The following is an 18668-nucleotide window of genomic DNA, read 5'->3' as shown; positions in this document are numbered from 1 at the left end:
AGTATTTGCTAAATTATCAGCTCATACAGTTCGGTAATTAAACAGGTGATTGAGTGTTGTAGTACCTACGTTTCACTTTGGTAAAGTTGTGCTTGCTCCCCCCCTCCTCTCTCTCTCTCTCTCTATCTGGCTGTTACTGACTGTATGACCCCTGTTACATCTGAAAGTTTCCTACCCGAGACCCGACCGAGTCCACTTGCAACCTTGACTGGATTATTGATGGATTAGCTTCGCGAACGGACCGAGTCCGAAATGTGGTCTGTTTACATCACAGTGTTCATTCCCTCCCCTATCGCCCTATCTGTACTGTTTCGAGCGGCATCCGATTGCTGACACCTTTAAAAGGCGCTCTCGATCTAGGCTCCGAATAATTCGCGCGTGCTAATTGAAGTTACCCGAGATTCTGAAAGAATGCTGATGATCCCAGCAGTCGTTGAAGATATGATCGACTTGAAAAGGATACGGTTAAAATGCTTCTTTTCACTCAAATCAAAGACTTTATCAATCACAATTCACATGTCGCATGCCGCAAAAACATTCGAAGAACGACGGGGCTGGGGAGGGGATAGCGCGCGCTATGACGTAATTTGACAGCTGGCGAATGGACCGAGATAGGTTCGAAAGCTTGTGTGCGTTTACATCTACGAATCGGTGGACCGGGGCCGGCCCGATACCTACCCGAGACTACCTCTGGATGTGGTCTCGGGTAGGTTCGCTAAAAGGTGGCCCGAGGTAGGTTTGGGATGTTTACATCTGATTTCTTTCCGACCCGAGGTAAGCCCCGGGCCAGCCCGAGGTAGGGAAACTCTCAGATGTAACAGGGGTCTATGTCTGTCTTCTTGTCTCTTTCTCTCTCTCTTATTTGTCCCCCTATCTCTCTCTATCTCTTGCATATCTCATTCTTCTATCATAACTTTGTCTCAAGGCCATTTTGATTGTGTCATCTTGTTATTTTTATGAAGGTGGCTATACCTTGAGTTTGTCTGCACTTAATCATCTTTAGATTGGCCTCCATCAGCCTGACTAAAATCTTGAGATTCCAGTTGATCAGCCCACATACATGTAGGCCTGCATTCTCAACTCGAGTTTAAGTCAAACCATTGGCTTAGTCTGATCTAACATTATAGGAAGCTACCAGTGTCAAACAGTTATTTGTACTTTGTCCTTTTTGTGAATTAACTGGGATATTCCAATCTAATCCAATAGACATTTGATATAGCGCCTTTTCCTTTTGGTTACAAAGCACCATGCACACACTACTCCATGTTTGGGCCACTAAAACAATAATTAAACACCTCAGAATGGTCAGCTTAGTCCATGCTATCCTTTGTCCTCTCAGCAAAATAGATGAATATAATGGCTTTCTTGAACTGGTCAACAGAGGAGGTGGTCAATATGAAGAAAATTATTCGTGTCAAGGTTTGTGCTGGTTTGAGTACCTAATGTAATGGCAAATTGATCATCTAGTCATGGAGAGCTAACAAACATTTAAAGAGTTGGTTTAAGTTTAATTTGGAGTTCAAAATACAGGGCAAATGGATTGATATTGAGATTCAATTTATTGTAACAAAAATAGCTGGAAATTTGAATAATTGGAGATAGGCTTAATATTGCATTAAAAAATGTGAGGGTAAATAGTATCAAACCGCATAGAGAAAATTAGAGGGGTTATTTTTCTATATGATCATATATCCAGTAATAACTTAAAACTTGCAGAAAGTATTTTTTCTCAGAATGTGAAAATTAAGAACCCTCATTTGTTTTCTCAGCGGGAATGCTTTAACACATGTCAATAATGAGTCTATATCTACCTTAGATATATATATGCCCTTCTGAAACCAGGGGAACGTTTCATCAACATTTTTGTCTGACAAGTCGTCAGATCTGACATCTTTTCTTGATTCTGATTGGCTGAGAGGCACTGTTACTATAGTAACTGTCGGATAAAATGGGACTTGTCGGATAAAACGTCCGACAAGTCCTTTCGTGAAACCTCCCCAGGATCATAATAGGTTGTTATTTTTAGTCATTAGAAATGTTGTAAGAGTTTGCATGCTTTTGAAATAACAGCTTTTTTAAACATACTGAAAATTTGCTTGAGGGATTTCAGATACAACAACTGAAAACCATATTGTGTTACCATTACACCAAACACCTAATTGCCAAACTAAATAAAATTGCAGAATTTGATATTGTTTGGTGTTGGAAATCTGACACTCTATCTATAGATGAGAACCATTTTACACAAGTGCTGGCATCGTAGCGGTTACTACATTTATCACAGTTTCAAAATCCGTCGCTAACACCAGCCAGTGTACGATCTTCCCTGTTCCGACTTCAATATCTCTTGGTGTTAAGGCAACACCACGCACTGCCCTCTCCTAATGCACTCTAACGACCTGCAGGTGCTAGTGGATGTTTTCGATTTCCTCCTTGATGTGATACTGTCCTTCGGGGGCCTGTGGATATCCTCCCTCAGTCCCATCCATGCCGGAAAATGGCTCAGGACGCAAATTGATGACTTTGAATGAGTGGGACTATGACATCCCCATTCAGGGAGAGGAAGAGCAACGATGACAGGTTTCTGTCAGGCATTCCTCAATTATTAGGCTGTTTTCAGCGAAAAACCCTCAGGATTGCAGCTCTTGTTGATGGACATCTTTTGTATAGAGACGATCTGTCATGATTGACTTGTAGATGATGACGACCTGTCATGATTGACTTTTAGATGATGAAGTGTCTTCTGTCGTTCCCTCTGTACTTTTTTATTGCTTCCCCAGGAATGATCGGTTATTATGGTTTAAAATAAAGAGTTCTAGTGTGTTTCAATAGTTGTGTTTAAGCTAAAAATCTATTGTGCTCATTCTTGCATTTGTACATCTCTTATGTAAGTTGTTTATTTTCTTAATTGAGTTTTATATTTTTTAATCGATCATATATCGTCAGTGATTACGAACCCGCTCAAACCTTATTTTCGAAATTTATATTTTTTTTGCATATTCTGAAAACCTGTGATTCACTCTATTGATTTGCCATATTTCAGATTAAAATTTTTACCATTGAAAGGATAATAGCATATTTACATTTTTTACGAGCCGGCTCAACCCCCTTCTGTAGATGCTGCACGTATGTGGCTTGTGCCTCTAAAAACATGCGCATGGCAAAAATGATTTTATGAACTGGCTCAAACTGTGGTTTGTGCCGCTAAAAAATAGTGCACATGGTGCGTATGATTTTTGAGAACTGGCTCAATCCCCCTGTTTTGGGTAAAATTAGCAGCTTCTGAAATGCATGCGAATTGCAGCACAATTTTTTAAACAATATTAAAGAATAGAATGTATGCTTTAAATTGGTATGAATATTTTATCTGGTTTCTTTCAAAGATATTATCGTCTAAAAACCAAACTTTGAAGCGATTTTCTCGAAATCATGTTTTGGAGACCAGCCGAGGTTTGAGCTGGTTCGTAAAATCACTGACAATATGTATAATCCTTGAAAGTATTCTCTCTTTGTGTATTGATGCAACTTGTGGATAATAATTGATCAAACATGGGTCAGTTTTGGGGATGCTACATCTCAAAATCTTCGGAAGCATTTTCATGTCTCTGATTTACAAAAATGTTGTGCCTGAACTAATGGCTACCACGTGACACCATAATAGTAAGGTTTAACATCAGAAAGTATACATCTTCCTTTTCTCTCTAAATATTAATTCCAAATGATGTGTCTTATGATTAAAGATAGATAACAAGTTTTCAGAGTGCTATCTAGTAATGGGTGTCTGACCGCCTTTCTTATATCATTTGTAAAGTTTCAAGAGTTATCATTTCAGACTGCTTGATGTAATTATGTTCTTTGTGGTATTCATTTATCAACTGTTGGGATAAACCTCTTTTTCCTGATTAGCATATTTAGTTGATCTTCTCAAAGTTGTCTCAAAACGAGACATAGTGATGATCCATGAGCTTCAATTTATCAAGTTCTGTTTTTCATTAATCATATTAGTCTTCGACTCCAAATTTCTCACATTCTCACGAAGAGGAAAGAAAAGAAATCAAGTCGACATCATTAGGAATGACATGTATTGCTCTAGTCCATCTGAAGTCTCCTAAAAATAGCCATATTCTGCAACATTTCTCAGGCAAAGTACTTCAACTTAGTCACGCCAAAAACTTGGCATGAAGCAAAGCCCCCTTGCTATTTATCTCCATATCTTCTGACCGTGTTTTAATAACGGGAGAGCAACAACTTGCCAATGCTTGATGGCAGAGGGCTAATTCGAACTTCCGATAAGAAAACACAGCTTTTCCTCTCCCGGTGTTTCTTTCGTGGCGCAACGACAAGTAGAGTTGAGAGGAAGTCTTCTTTAGGGTATTATCATCGCCCAAGAATTACATCCTTGTGATTATTAAAACAAGATTTCAGTTTGTCGCTATCATCAGGTGTATAAAACTGGTCGTACATGTGCAGTATTGGAGCAATTATTTTAAATCTCACCTTGAAAATGGTATAAAAAATAAGTAGTGAGTGGTGTGTGATATCAATGGTTCCTTCTTTGCTAACTACCTATTATTATCTATACCCTTTCTTATTATCAAATTATTCAGCTTTTGTATGTAGGTCTAGGCAATTTTCAAAAGAATATTCAAGGAGATGATGAATAGATGATTTTTACAGTATAAGTCCACGTTACCTGGGAAAAGAGAAAGTAAAACAAAGTACTCTACCCCACATGCTTTCTGCTCCAACTTATACAACATCCACGAGAATTGAAACACATATTTCAGCTTTCTACAAAGGAAAGGAAAATAGTATTTTGATATTTGTAAGACCAAGCTTCGATTTAGAATGTGATAGCTTCTTATTTTACGTCAAATGTTTACAGGATTATGCCTTTTCAGTCTTTCACGTTTATATCTTGTTGCTGAGCTAGACTTCTTGGTGAACTTGGCCACAAGGGCTTATTGCAAACTGACAGGAGAAATTTAATGATTTGAAACATGAACAAGAAAGTGCATTAACAACATGCACATATATAGTCCTACTTTTGAATTGTTATAATGTTTGTAGGCACCAGTGAAGATACAGATATTAACATGGGTGATAAATCTGAGGGAAAATTAAACCGCAACCACCCGATGAATATTCATGAAACCGTCTTTTGTAAAGATTATACATTCTGAATGCAGCGTGATGTAATTATTATTCAACCACGATGCAATGCTGACTTACAAAGGAAAATGCGGTGGTGCATACTTAACACATGTTTCTTTACAAATCATTTCAAAGTTGGTTTAAACTAAATTATAGATACTAAAGGAAACAGGGAAGGATTCTCCTCCAACCTAAAGCACGGCACATCAGTTGATCAAACATGTTGAATTGTCTTGAAAGGGTGTCTGCGGTGCCTCAAGTCTTCTCATTCTTCTATGTATGTCATCTGTGACTTTTAAAGGGGAAATTCACCCTGATGAGAAGTTTGTTGTACAAAATATCAGCAAAAAAATTGTGAAATGTTGGTGAAGGTTACATGGGAAATCTATCAGAGATCAAGAAAGTCATTAGAATTTAGAACTTTTGATTTGTGACACCATGTACGATCAGGTGCCCCATATGAGAAATATAAAATGTATGATTGTCTATTTTCAAATGTTTCATGTTGACTAAAATAGCTCTTTCTTTCAGGAGCGAGTGTGAAATAATTTGTCTGTTGATGTGCTGAAGGTGCAAATATTTTTTTTTAAAGATAGTTTGGAGAAAATGACATTTCATCGATTTTCAATTAAACAATATGTATGGGGAAGCTAATCGCATATGACATCACTAATAAAAAAGTAGGAATTTTATTTATCTTTGATGGATTTTCCTCACACGTTCATAAATATTTTTTATCATTTTTTCTCCTATTTTTCCATTAAACGTTTTGTCAGGATGGACTTCCCCTTGAAAGCAGCAGACATTTATATTTTACATATCATGCTTGTGCTCCCCACGTAGTTCCACAGATGGAAGAGACAGAATCGTCATGTTTCATTATCTGATGAAATTATCTGTATCTCGTCCCGATTGCTAATTTGCCTTCGATGGGCCCCACATTTTCCGAATCAATTGATTTCAGGTTTCTAAGCTGAGAAAGGGTGGAATTTATAATAAACCATGATTCAGCAGTCGGCCTACACTGCATCTTTCTTTGTCCCTGTTTAAACTAGCAGCAGACAATTGAAATCATCTGTTCAGTCTTTTGTTTATCTTTTCTTAGTGTTTTCTTTATCCATCTATATATTCTCTTCCCCCTCTGTCCCTCTCTTTTACCTTCCTCTCTTTGTATTTCTGTTCTCTAGCTTGCATTGGTGTACCATTTTAAAAATTATTTATTCATATTAATGAAACTTGTACCAACATTTATATCATTTCACTTATCAAATAGATGATTTCATGTTTTAATGATATGTTCTTTCTCTCTTTCTCTCTCTCTCTCTTTGATATTTGACCTTCAGGAGTTCACCTTCAATGTGACCCGCGTAGATGTGCTGGAGATCGAAGTCAAAGACAAGTTCAACCGGAGCCATCCGGTCATAAGCCGATTCCTGGGCAAGCTTTCTATCCCGGTTCAACGACTCATCGAAAAGGTGGCGCTAGGGTAGGTACACCTAAAACGACAATTATTTGGTGTTGTGGATCAGTGCACAAGTCTCTGGAATGGTCCGGGATTCAAATCCAGCTTCAGCACACTAGTCCATTGGCAAGGACTCTATCTGAATTTGCCACTCTCCACCCAGGTTAATGGGTCCTGGTAGGAAGGAATTCCTTGAATGCAAGAGCACCCGATCACGGTAGCCATGCTAAAGCCAGGTCAATGGTCTTCATTGCTTAGAAACACTTGTACTAAATGCTATTTAAATCTTGCTTAAAGCAAATATTCAGAAATGATTCCTTTAGTTATCTGTATACTTTAGGCAAAAGAGTGCTTCTAATAATATTGTAACAAACTGCCATTTATAAATTATAACCTGATTCTCAGACAAGTTTTCTTGACTTGTGGATAAGGGTAGATAAACAATCAACAAAATTCACAAATATTGTTAGGTGCTTGCTAGCACATAGAAAATGGATGAATAGATATGTATCAGTGGAATACCAATTTATTTTATTGATAGAAATATAGATGGATAGAAATGGAATAAAACTTATAGGCATAACATAAATAATGAATTATATGAGAATTAAATTAGTGGTTCAGTAGTATGATTTTTCACTTGGAAATTCAAATTATGCGCAGGAATCAAGATTTGGCTTATAAATTTGTTTTGGCAATTAGGGAGCCAAGAGTCAGAAAATGATAAATGATTCGCAACACAGATTAAATTCTCTTTCCTGCATATAATTTACATGTACAATATCAATAATTTAAACAGTGCAGTGAACTTAGTGGAATGAGCAAATTATAAGTGATGTTTTTCTGTATCTCGAAGGATGGATGCTGGTCATAATCATAGAAATCGGAAGGAAAGATCTATCAAACTGCAGGATTTGTCCAGATACATTTTTCTAGGAAACTGGCTTAGGTTGAATGAGTCATGATGACAATAGTTGCATTATAGAAGGGTTTATGGCATAGGCAAGTTAGGGAATTATGTGTGATGTGTCCAAAACCGGGCAAAAAAACGTGAAAATGGCCATCCCCCCACTTTCGAATCCGTTTTTAGGCTCCTGGTAATAAGTGTCCACCTCCTATGATTGTGATAACAAAATAAGTGCATAGAAAACATGTTTCATTTTGTGGTTTTCTTCTACAGGGAGCACACAGTGACGTACAGCCTGAATAAGAGGCATCCGTCGGACCACGTCAGTGGTTACCTTACCTTCACAGTGAATATGGAGGAAGTCCCAGGTAAGGACATTACTTCTCCTCATCCTTGGTTGCGAGACTAGAGAAAATCTTACAAGCTCAACCCCCTCTGCTTGAGGAAAGTGGTCTTTTTGGAAAGACCCATTTTTACAGCCTTGAATTAATAGATAAACATTAAAATCTGACGTAAAGGAAGAAGTTATGAAATATATAAAGGTTTGCTTGATTTCACTAACCAGTTATAAACAAGTTTTGTGAAGCAGATGTCTGTATTCCAATCAGTTACCTTTTCTTATTTTCATTATCTGCATGCTTTCAACTTGAATGTATTGGTTATAGTGTTATATGTGGGTGACAGTATAGTTCTTTTCTTTCTGATAATAAATATTGTTAGTAGGCAAGTTGTTTCATCATGACTTTATTCAAGTTCAAGACAATGATATACTATATATGCATAAAGAGACAGGTCCATCGTTTCCATTCCAAACAAATGGCAGGTCAGTACATGGATTACAAGACAAATAATACGTATAGGTATATTATTCTATTCTGATTTTTAACATGGCTTTTACTGTTTACTTTTACTGTTATCATATTACGCCCGCTAGATGACTCTATTCCCAATGGCCACATGGGAGGTCCCCCAGAGTTTATCGACATGACCCGGTCAGCATCATTCCCAGTTTCTCTCAGCGTATCAGGCGATGCTTCTGTTGAATCATCACCACGACATTCCATCATCTCTGAGGAGTTGGAAAATGCGCACAATTCGGTCGCAAGGTCGTCATCAGCACCGGCGCATGCTGTGAACCACCAGAGGGAACCAAAAGCCATTCATGTACCACCCATAGAACCACCGACACCCACGGACACCAGCATCACAGCACCTATTTCGAATGAGCAGTGGTCACGGGCCACGCAGGACATGTCAGAGCGGTCGCTGGATCAAGTTGAGAGCATCTCCTGTCTGTACTCTCTTCATGGTGCAGGAGACAGCCCTACAAGGGAACCATCAACAACAGTTACCACAAGTGGCACCAATGGTGAGAGTATACACCGGCCATTGACGATTAATATACCTGGTGTACAGAATGCACCGGCTTTAGTGTCTAGTATCGGTACGCAAGTGACTCCTTCCCCAACGACAAGACCACTGGTCAGTTTGGCAAGTCCGGAAATTGATCAAAGAACTTCACCTGAAGAAAATCAGGAAGAGATTAGGGAAAGTGTAGATATCAATATAACGCCTCCTGAGGAGAGTGCAGATGTTCCTGCAAGTCCATTGGAGGCAGCTTCCAGTCACTCGATCAGTGCGCCTATAACAGTCTCGCGCAGGAGATCAACGGATGATAGTGAATCAGTTAGATCTCACCCTTCTCTTAGTCCACGCTCTTCGTTACCAAACAGTTTGTCACGTTCGCCTGAAGGTAGACATCGTGCCTTGAGCGATATTCTGCTGAAGCAGCAGATCGACGAGGAGGTCCGACGGTTACGGAGCAGGTCATCCCTATCGAACTCTGAATCCTCACCTCACCAAAGTGAACAAAACTCTGAAACAGGATCCTCACAAAGCAATGTTGCCTCACCGAGTACACCTTTCTCAAGTTCAGCCATTAAAGCCAATGGTATGGCAGTCGAGAGGACTTCTGCAGACTCTGCGACAGCGGAACCTGATGCAGGGTCAGGTAGCGGTCCAAGCATTACGCCGAAGGAACCAAGCGTGGTAGATTCTACTGATGGTGCTGCTATCTCACATACTAGGAACAATAACAACAGCTTATCTCAAGTAGCCAGTGAGAGCGAAGTTCCAGCAACTGTAGCTGGTAGTGTAAACGGAGAGTCCTCAAGGGAGGAAATACAAGCCATAAGCAATGGACCCGTTTCCACAGAAGGACAGGCATCAAGCGTGAATGGAGAGGCCAACAAGAGCTCGCCAGAGGTAGGTTCCTTTCTTTTCATCACTCCAACTTTCAAGATAATGCAATCTGATAACATTGTCTCATATTTTTACCACTGACAGTGTTCTGTAAATTATTCGTTCACAACCACTCTGCCTAAAATAATCAGTTATATGAGGTAGAAAATCAATTAAGACTTCAATTTGATCAATTCAGAGAGAGAAAGGAATACTTCAGAAATGTGAAGAAGAAATGGAACCAACTTCCAACTTAAAACAATGTTAATTTCAAGCCAAAGAAATAGTTACATGTTGGTAGGTACATGTACATGCAATATGGTTCTGTCATATTGATAAATTCAGGTTGAATTGACCCTACTATTGAGCCATGAAAAAATTCAGTAGTATAGACATTTTCATTTCTGCTTATTGCCTGCCTAGTACAGTAAGCAAATCTGGAATTAGCAGGTACTGCTAAAGCTTTAAATAGGCAATGTTTACAGAACTCCAGGCCAGTTTGGCTTTAATGGTAGAATCCCAACTAGTTATTCACCTGTCCTGCCCATCAAGGCTGTTCACATTTGGTTTTAAAAGCGATTCTTCACCATTTTTGAAAGGCATTTGTACCTGTATCTACAAGAACTTGTTGAGATATTTGTTTGTCTGTCAATGTCAACTGCTATAATATTTCAAGAAAAATATTTTATCAAATTTGGTGAAGGTGGTGAAAAGATAGTCGCCCCAAAGCATTCCATTTCGCAAATTTGATGGGCACTTGGTTGTCATGAGGGCCAAATTGCGAGTCATCCTTGTGTATTTCTTATTCTGGTAAGAACAATGTGTAATTGAAAGTTATCAGAAACTTCTCCCAGGGCAGTGTGATATTTTTAGATAAATCTTGAGTTATTACTCTGTTGTTTGTCTTGAACAACCTACGAAACAGGTCATTTACACTTCAACATAAATGGATTTAGTGCTAACGTGAACACTGCTCTTGCTGGTAATTATCATTGTGATCTTACCTGTAGCTGATGGCTAAAACAATGTGCGATTGAAAGTTATGGATACCAGTTCCTGGGCAGTACAGTGAAAGATAAATCTGAGTTATTACTCTGTTGTTTGTCTTAAATAGGCCAGTAAAGATAAGTTCATTCATACTACAGAATAAATGGATTTAGTGCTAAGTGAGAACACTTCCCTTGTCAATATTTATGGTTATGGTCCTGGTTTATACTGAAAACAATGCTATTGAAAGTAATTGGATCCCGTCCCAGGACAGTCCAGGGATATTTTTAGATTATATCTTGAGATATTACACTGATGTTTGTCTTAAACAGGCCAGAAATAATATAGGTCCATTTACACTGTAAATTATTACAATGTTTAAAGGAAGTTTGAAATTAAAAAAAGAGGTTAAAGTGTTTGCTCATCTTTATCGGTGAACAAACACTTGCGTGACTTGTCACTGCTTTTCGCATGTTGTATACACTGAAATGGAAATGAATAACGAGCTTCAGTTGTACATGTAGTCATAGACAATTTTATATTTGTTCCTGAGAGTTAGCTTTTGAACTGCTGAGATTGAATTGTAAACCTTTAAGTTCCAGTGCCCATGGAACATATTTCGGTGCCATTTCAATTAACATCACATATATACATGGCTTGTGCACTTCCAGAGAATCACTGAAAATCAAAATGGGAGAAAACCCAGCATTCTATCACTTATATATATATATTTTTTTTTTTAATGTGAAGCACAGTTTTTGTAATAGAACACAATGATATATTTTGAGCAAGCAATTAATGATGAAATAAGTGTTTTCAGTTTAAATGGCTGGAACCTGAACCCCCCCACCAATCGAAATAGCAAACCAAGCAAGTGTTTTGTTGTACAGTGTGAGTGACCCCATGTGCTCACCCCGTATGACCCAGTGCTATTTATGAAGATACAGATCAATCCAACCACAATGTTTTCCCTGGATCATATTCTATAAACATCTTGACTGGGATTTCAAGAGATATACATTAACTACTAAACACATGTTTATGCTCAATATCCAACCTTTTTTTTGGGGGGGGGGTATAATTTTGAAAAATGATAGTACTACATTTCCCATTTCAACCACTAAGCTGCAGACACTACTCAGGTTTGTAGATTGAATCCTAAATGTTTGGTGGAGACATAGTATATATAGTTCATATACTTTTGCATGAGCACAGAAATTCTCTTGCAATAAATTTCCACATTGATCAGTACATTAAAGTAGTTGAACATAGATTGTGCCACATTAATAAAAATTATGATATTCAGTTCTTTTATAGCACATATCAATGCAGTTATAGATAATTAAGTTAGTATACATATTTGTGCAGATATGACCAGCTGTGGATGTTCATTTTTTAAAGCGACTCACATCCCCCCCCCCCCCCGAAAAAATGATAATGATAATAATGACCTAGATAGAATAATCTTTTTTTCCAAGTCATGTTTTATTACATTTTGGCTCCTGTGGACAAGTGTTGATATGGCTCCCAATCAATTCAGAGTGTCTTTTGCACGGTATATACACACACATACATGGGGCCCATTTCATATAGCATCACAATCATTATGACAATTACCATGGTAACAGGGCTCAGCAGCCAATCACAATCAAGCTTTCCTTGGAAGAAACAATAATGGCAAAGTCACAATAGTGGTGTTTATGAAACAGGCCCCTGGACTCTAATTTGATTGACATATAATGATTGTTCTCTGTTCGTCCCGCCCATTTATTCCCAGGGTTCAGCTGCTACGACCCCAGCGGCTTCCACCAGTAGAGAAGATGTGGTTCCCCCCATGGGCACACAGAGCTCAGCTCCACCAGTGGGTAGCAGGACTAGAAGGAGATCGAGCCATAGGAACAGTGCTGTCTGGCAGAAGCGGCAGGGACTCAGGGCTGCAGCGGCTGGCCTGCATGGTGAGTGGTCGTGTAGGGTATTTCTTGTTGCTGCTCTGTTGCGAGTGGCAATGTCATGGGGCCTTTTTGGTAAACGTTGTGTTTCTTGTTTCTGCTGTTGGAGAGTGGTAGCATTGTGGGTTAATTGTGGTAGAAAGGTTGGGGGTTATTTGCTGCTCTGTTGGTGGTTAAGAGGAAAAATGATATATTGTTTGTCTTACAGAAGACAAATGGTGTGATAAGTATTTCAACAGAGATGCTTGGTGGATTCTAGACGTACAATGTCTTAGATCAAGAATTAGTTGTGTATTTAAATGAGGGAATATGTTTTGACTTTTGAACAAGGGAATATATTTTTAAAAGTATTCTTAACAGAAGATGCAGGGGGTATGAGTTGCTGCAGCTGGCCTTTTTTGTCTGCAGTGTGTGTTGTTATCTTGTTGTTGCTTTTTGTAGTAAGAAACATTTGTTGATGTGAAATTTGTGGTATATATAAAGTGATATGTGAACTTTATCATTTGTAAGATGTCATAGTGCTGACTTGCATGGTAAATTGTTAGTATGGGGTTTGTTGTTGCTGCCACCTTGTGAGATGTAAAATTGTTCCTGATGTATATTTTATTTTTCCAAAAATCTATAATTTGATTTGAATTTGTATGTATTAAAAAACAGAGTTTGTTTACCACTTTACAAAGCCCAATGCCCCCCCCCCAAAAAAAAAAAAATAATGATAATTAATTAATAAAACAGAAAGGGAGACAATTTAAGCAGCCTACATTTTGGGATCATTTTTTTTTCAATGTTATTTATCAAAGATTTACATGTAAGGCCATGATGACTCCACCATTGCCATGGTGATAATAATTGATAAAAATAGGCCTACCCTATCCCATTCCCATAATTTTTTTCTCCCGAAGACTAGTTCTTTGTTCATATTTCAACGCTTACAGTTACATCCAAGACATTGAATGGACTAGAACGCAGGATGGACCAATTAATTAGAAATCAGAAAGCACTCATAAATCAAGGCTTTGCCAATTTCAACAGGGAAAAATACAAATAAATTAATGTTTTTCTCTCTTCACTGTCACATTTCACGATGGTCCAATCCCCAACGGACTGCAGTGAATTTGACTTCCAGGAATTAGATATTATGTTTTAAGCGGGAGATTGTGAATTGCATCAAGGACTATGGAGGCTATTTTCTTCATAAAACACAAGATATAGAAGGTTTTGCTCGTTTACCCCCTTTTATGGATCTCAATAAGGATATCCTAATTACAGAGAGGGGGAAAATAACAAGGGAAAGATGCTCAAAATTGTGTCTGATTTGGGATGGGAAGGCTATATCAGCTCCAATTATGGCGTTTTAATTGAAATTTTGGCAGCAAGAGATTGATTTATAACCTTGAAGCGGCGAGCATCTCGGCTTGACGTGAAAGGACAGGCTTTCCAAATTCAGATCTTAAAGGAAGGGATCATTCATTGGCCGGACAGTTTAGGACAACAGCGGGATGTGATAATAAGCTCATTTAAAGAAAAAATAAGGAAAAAATACTGACTATCTTTTTATGATAATCTGTCATTAAAATCATGTTAGCTGAATGCACATCTTATGGATTAAATATATTTATGAAACTATTAGGGGTCTGTAAAAAATCACACGTGATTCACTTTTATATAAGAGTCATTGCACTATGTAATAAATGAAACCTTCCAGGGGTATATTTTATTTAAATTCTGAGAAATTGTTAATAATAATTTCCAGTCCTTGCTTTCCATTTCATAGCAGAGTCCCTCTCATTGATGTTTTCTTATAATTGTTCCATTTCGATTTGAAGAAAAAAGTATTCCAACTTTGATTTATAACATTTTGTATTCAATAGTATCAATGCCATTTCATCATACTCATAGAAACCCGGTGAAACTATATTGCGGAACTTTTGTTCTTTATTGTGTATAAATGTATCAAACGTGATGGGAATTAAGGCATGTAAACAAAGGCTCTCCATTGTCTAATTACCTCCTGATCATCCATTGTGTTTCGTAGTCAAAACATATGCCATGGTATATTAACAGGTAGAGAAGGAAGTTGACCTTTACGCTGGAAAGCCAATTTTACCTGGAAATGTTTGGCTTTCTCTGGCTGTCATTTTAAGCACGCTTTCAGTATTTGACAATGTAAGGCTTCTTGTATGTAAGAGATAATACTTTGGTGATATGATATTAAAATTCTCTTTGTACTTTTTACATTCAGGGCTGAATCCACCCTTGCCCCCATGTACTTTCCATAGTAGTTGCAATCGATGTCAAAGTTGTCATATTTTGCAAGTTGTTTTTGTGCAGCTGGGTCCCGGAATAAAATTTATAAAAAGGCGTATGATGGGGAGAAAATATGAACGAACAATGACTCCTGATTGATCTTTTGAACAATAAGTGCATGCTACAATGACCTCGATTGGCCATTGCAATTTCAAATTGATTTCAGATTGTTACCAAGCCCTGGACTCTTGTAATAAGGGTATTTCTTACCAATGCATATATTTGCTGATATAGTGTGACCTCTATGGCCATATTCTGAACTCAGGTTTAAATTAAATCCTAGTTTAAAGTTGTGGTTTTACTATGGAGAACCAATTGGGACACAAATCTCTTACAGTACACATTCAACTTATTAGCTCATATGACACCCAAATTGTTCTTAATTGTATTGGAATAATTCTGAAGCATTTTTCTTAATGAAAGCAAAAGGAAACAACTAGCATAATTAATATACAATATAAACATATTTTTTTAATTTTTGGCTTCCTATAAATTTAGCACAGAGTTAGTCCATATTCTGTTAAAGTTAAACCTGACTTCAGAATATGGTCCTATATCTTTATTTACAGTTACTATCCCTGGTACAAGCACAGATTCACCTATCCTAATACCATAAGAATGAATTTGATTTTGAATTTTGTTTGTTTGCAGTGACTATCCCTGGTACAACGTCGGAGAGTTCAAGCACTGATTCGCCTACGACCCCTGTCTTGACCCCAGGTCATCGAAACACCTACCAGAGATACGTTCTTCCCGAGGAAGAGGATCCACTTCCAGACAGTAAGTCAAGGGATATACCATTTACATTATTCTTACATCTGACCCCCATTTTCTCTATTGCTACTGCAATTCATAGTGAAGCCATGGTAATTTGAGAGCAATGCAACCTTTTATATGAGCTAGAAAACAGAGTTAAATTATTTTACAATGGTCCTAGATATTGAGAGGGGGGGGGGGTCTGACCTGCATAATTCATGGAATTGTCGCCATGCAAATTAAGAGAGAGAAGCTGTGACCATAAACCTCAATATTCAGTAAGTTGGCAATTACGTAAGATATTGAGATACATATTCTCTTTACCTCAAGTGCAATATATGGATGTATGTTGTTCTCATCTATTTTGATGTTTATGGCGAGTATTTTGAAGTATGGTTTGATAATATAGGCCATGGACTAAGCCTTTGCTGAGATTATGTAAAGACAAACATGTCAAAACTTTGTCTACATTGTAGATTACCTGTATTTACAGTGTTATTTCATCATGCATCAGAAATGAAGAAAACTATTTTAGGTAGATTATTATTCCAAAACTGTCATTTCCGGAAATGATTTGAGTGTCAGGTGTACAAATCAAATATCTCCATTTAAGATTCATGTCACACTTGGCTTTCATAGTTAAACCACAGCTTTAGAACAGAATTTAAATTCAACTGGAGCTCAGAATACAGGGGTATATGGTTTGTGGTATCAGAAAATAGAATCTCGATTTTTTGTTTCACTCCCATTTTTCACTCCTATTATTCTCTATTATAAGATTGGGAAGCAAGGATAGACCAGTACGGCAGAGTGTTTTATATTGATCATCAGAGCAGAGCTACTACATGGACCAAGCCAGGACGCAACCAGACTGGTAGACATCCCAGGGATACAAGGGCTTCAGAACAAAGCAGGCAACAGCTTGATAGAAGGTATGGATGGATGGAAAATAGATAGATAGATAGATGCAGATAAAGATTGATTGATGAATATGAGATTGTTAGAGACAAATAGATAGGATTATTGAAAGAAGTGATGTATAGTCATTTTATTGTATAATGAATGTGGTTGATATTTTTGTTATGTACTTTGAATATTTATATAAAATTCCTTAAACATCTTGGAAAAATGTTGATGAAGCTTCAGTGAAACCTCATGCGATCAATTGCCTCATCTTCCTGGCAAGTTTACGTGTTGACATGCAGAGAACTGAATTCAGTTATTTATTTATTATTGTGGTTGAAAATATTGTACTGCAGAGGATTAATGCGATGGTTTGAGGATTAACCTTGTAATAAATATGATACCTGCACTAAAATGTGATCAATCTGTATTGGGTTATGCAGAGATGCCAACCAGTACGATTTTATCGTATTTAGTACGATAAAACAAGTAAAATACGACAGTACGATTTTGGCCATCAAAAATACGATTTCCCGACTTTCTGTCATAGTCCTGTTTTTGTCCCATATGTGTGTGCTGTGTATGTATGCGCCCGCCCGTGAGTGAGCAGTGAAGCCATATCATACATGTAATTTAAATATCTGAAAAGCCAAAATCAAGTAACTTTCAACGATAAGTACAGTTTCAAATTGCCAAGTGCGTGTTTTTTTCAGTACCATAAAAAGTGAGCTACGTCCGTCTTTTTTTTTCTGTAATACATGTACGCGCGTGCTTCCAATAGCGGTAACAGTTTTTCCCTACTTCACCATGTGCAATTTCTAATGCACACATTTTTAGTCAGGATATCATAATTCTGTGATATAGTAATTCGAATTGCACAGGAGATAAAATCCCCGTTCACAACACAGGATATGCGAGTCTTGTATCCTCACAGTCGCCGACTTTGCTTGTCAAAACGGAGCCTTATTAATCCAAAGTCAATAGTTGTGAATTATAGCTTTTTAATTTCTTTCTTGGTGAGGGGTAAATATCAGACAATAAATCATCAAACAAGGCTCCTTCTAAAAAAAAATAGGACGCCGTGCACGTGAGTGTGGTACTTGGATGCTGTTAGATAGCCAGTTTGAGCTCATATTCTCTGCCAGAGCTCTGGGCTAGAATTCTATCAGTAATGGCCTAAGTGATGGTGATTTTCTTTTTCAGATAGAGTTTAGATTTCATGTTAACTTGTGAAAACTGTAAAAAAAAACTTCATGATTTCTTCATTGTGATGAATATTTAAGTTATTAATGAATACATTTTTGTCTCACCTGCGAAGCAGAGTGAGACTATAGGCACCGCTTTTCCGACGGTGGTGGCGACGGCGGCGGCGTCAACATTAAATCTTAACCTGAGGTTAAGTTTTTGAAATGATGTCACAACTTAGAAAGTATATGGACCTAGTTAATAAAACATGGCCATAAGGTTAATCAAGTATTACTGAACATCCCATTAGAGTTTCATGTCACATGACCCAGGTCAAAGGTCATTTAGGGTCAATGAACTTAGACCATGTTGAAGGAATCAACATCGAAATCTTAACCTGAGGTTAAGTTTTTGAAATGTCATCATAACTTAGAAAATATATGGACCTAGTTCATGAAACTTGGACATAAGGTTAATGAAGTATCACTGAACATCCTGCAGGAGTTTCACGTCACATGACCAAGGTCAAAGGTCATTTAGGGTCAATGAACTTGCCGGATTGGGGATATTTGTTGAATTCCCATCATAACTTTGAAAGTTTATGGATCTGAGTCATGAAACTTGGACATAATAGTAATCAAGCATCACTGAACATTTTGTGCAAGTTTCAGGTCTCATGATTAAGGTCAAAGGTCATTTAGGGTCAATGAACTTTGGCCGAATCGGGGGTATCTGTTGAATTACCATCATAACTTTGAAAGTTTATTGGTCTAGTTCATTAAACTTGGACATATGAGTAATCAAATATCACTGAACA

The 18668-nt window shown here is 37.6% G+C and overlaps 1 protein-coding gene across 4 annotated transcripts in view; it reads left to right on the top strand.

The window, feature by feature from the left end:
* Positions 1-18668, top strand: part of LOC121426035 (E3 ubiquitin-protein ligase HECW2-like) — a 113557-nt gene that overhangs the window by 74142 nt on the left and 20747 nt on the right. For 3 of the 4 annotated variants that reach the window (XM_041622166.1, XM_041622165.1, XM_041622168.1), the window contains 6 exons: positions 6498-6640; positions 7797-7891; positions 8458-9788; positions 12529-12706; positions 15659-15787; positions 16542-16695. In XM_041622166.1, the coding sequence (XP_041478100.1) occupies positions 6498-6640; positions 7797-7891; positions 8458-9788; positions 12529-12706; positions 15659-15787; positions 16542-16695 (2030 nt within the window). The remainder of the gene's footprint in view (positions 1-6497; positions 6641-7796; positions 7892-8457; positions 9789-12528; positions 12707-15658; positions 15788-16541; positions 16696-18668) is intronic. The other variant, XM_041622167.1, reaches the window with a different exon arrangement.

The sequence above is a fragment of the Lytechinus variegatus genome, chromosome 13 (genome assembly GCF_018143015.1).
Source record: "Lytechinus variegatus isolate NC3 chromosome 13, Lvar_3.0, whole genome shotgun sequence".
NCBI lineage: Eukaryota > Metazoa > Echinodermata > Echinoidea > Temnopleuroida > Toxopneustidae > Lytechinus > Lytechinus variegatus.
The sequence above is the reverse complement of the archived record's forward strand: the minus strand, read 5'-3'. Positions and strand labels throughout refer to the sequence as shown.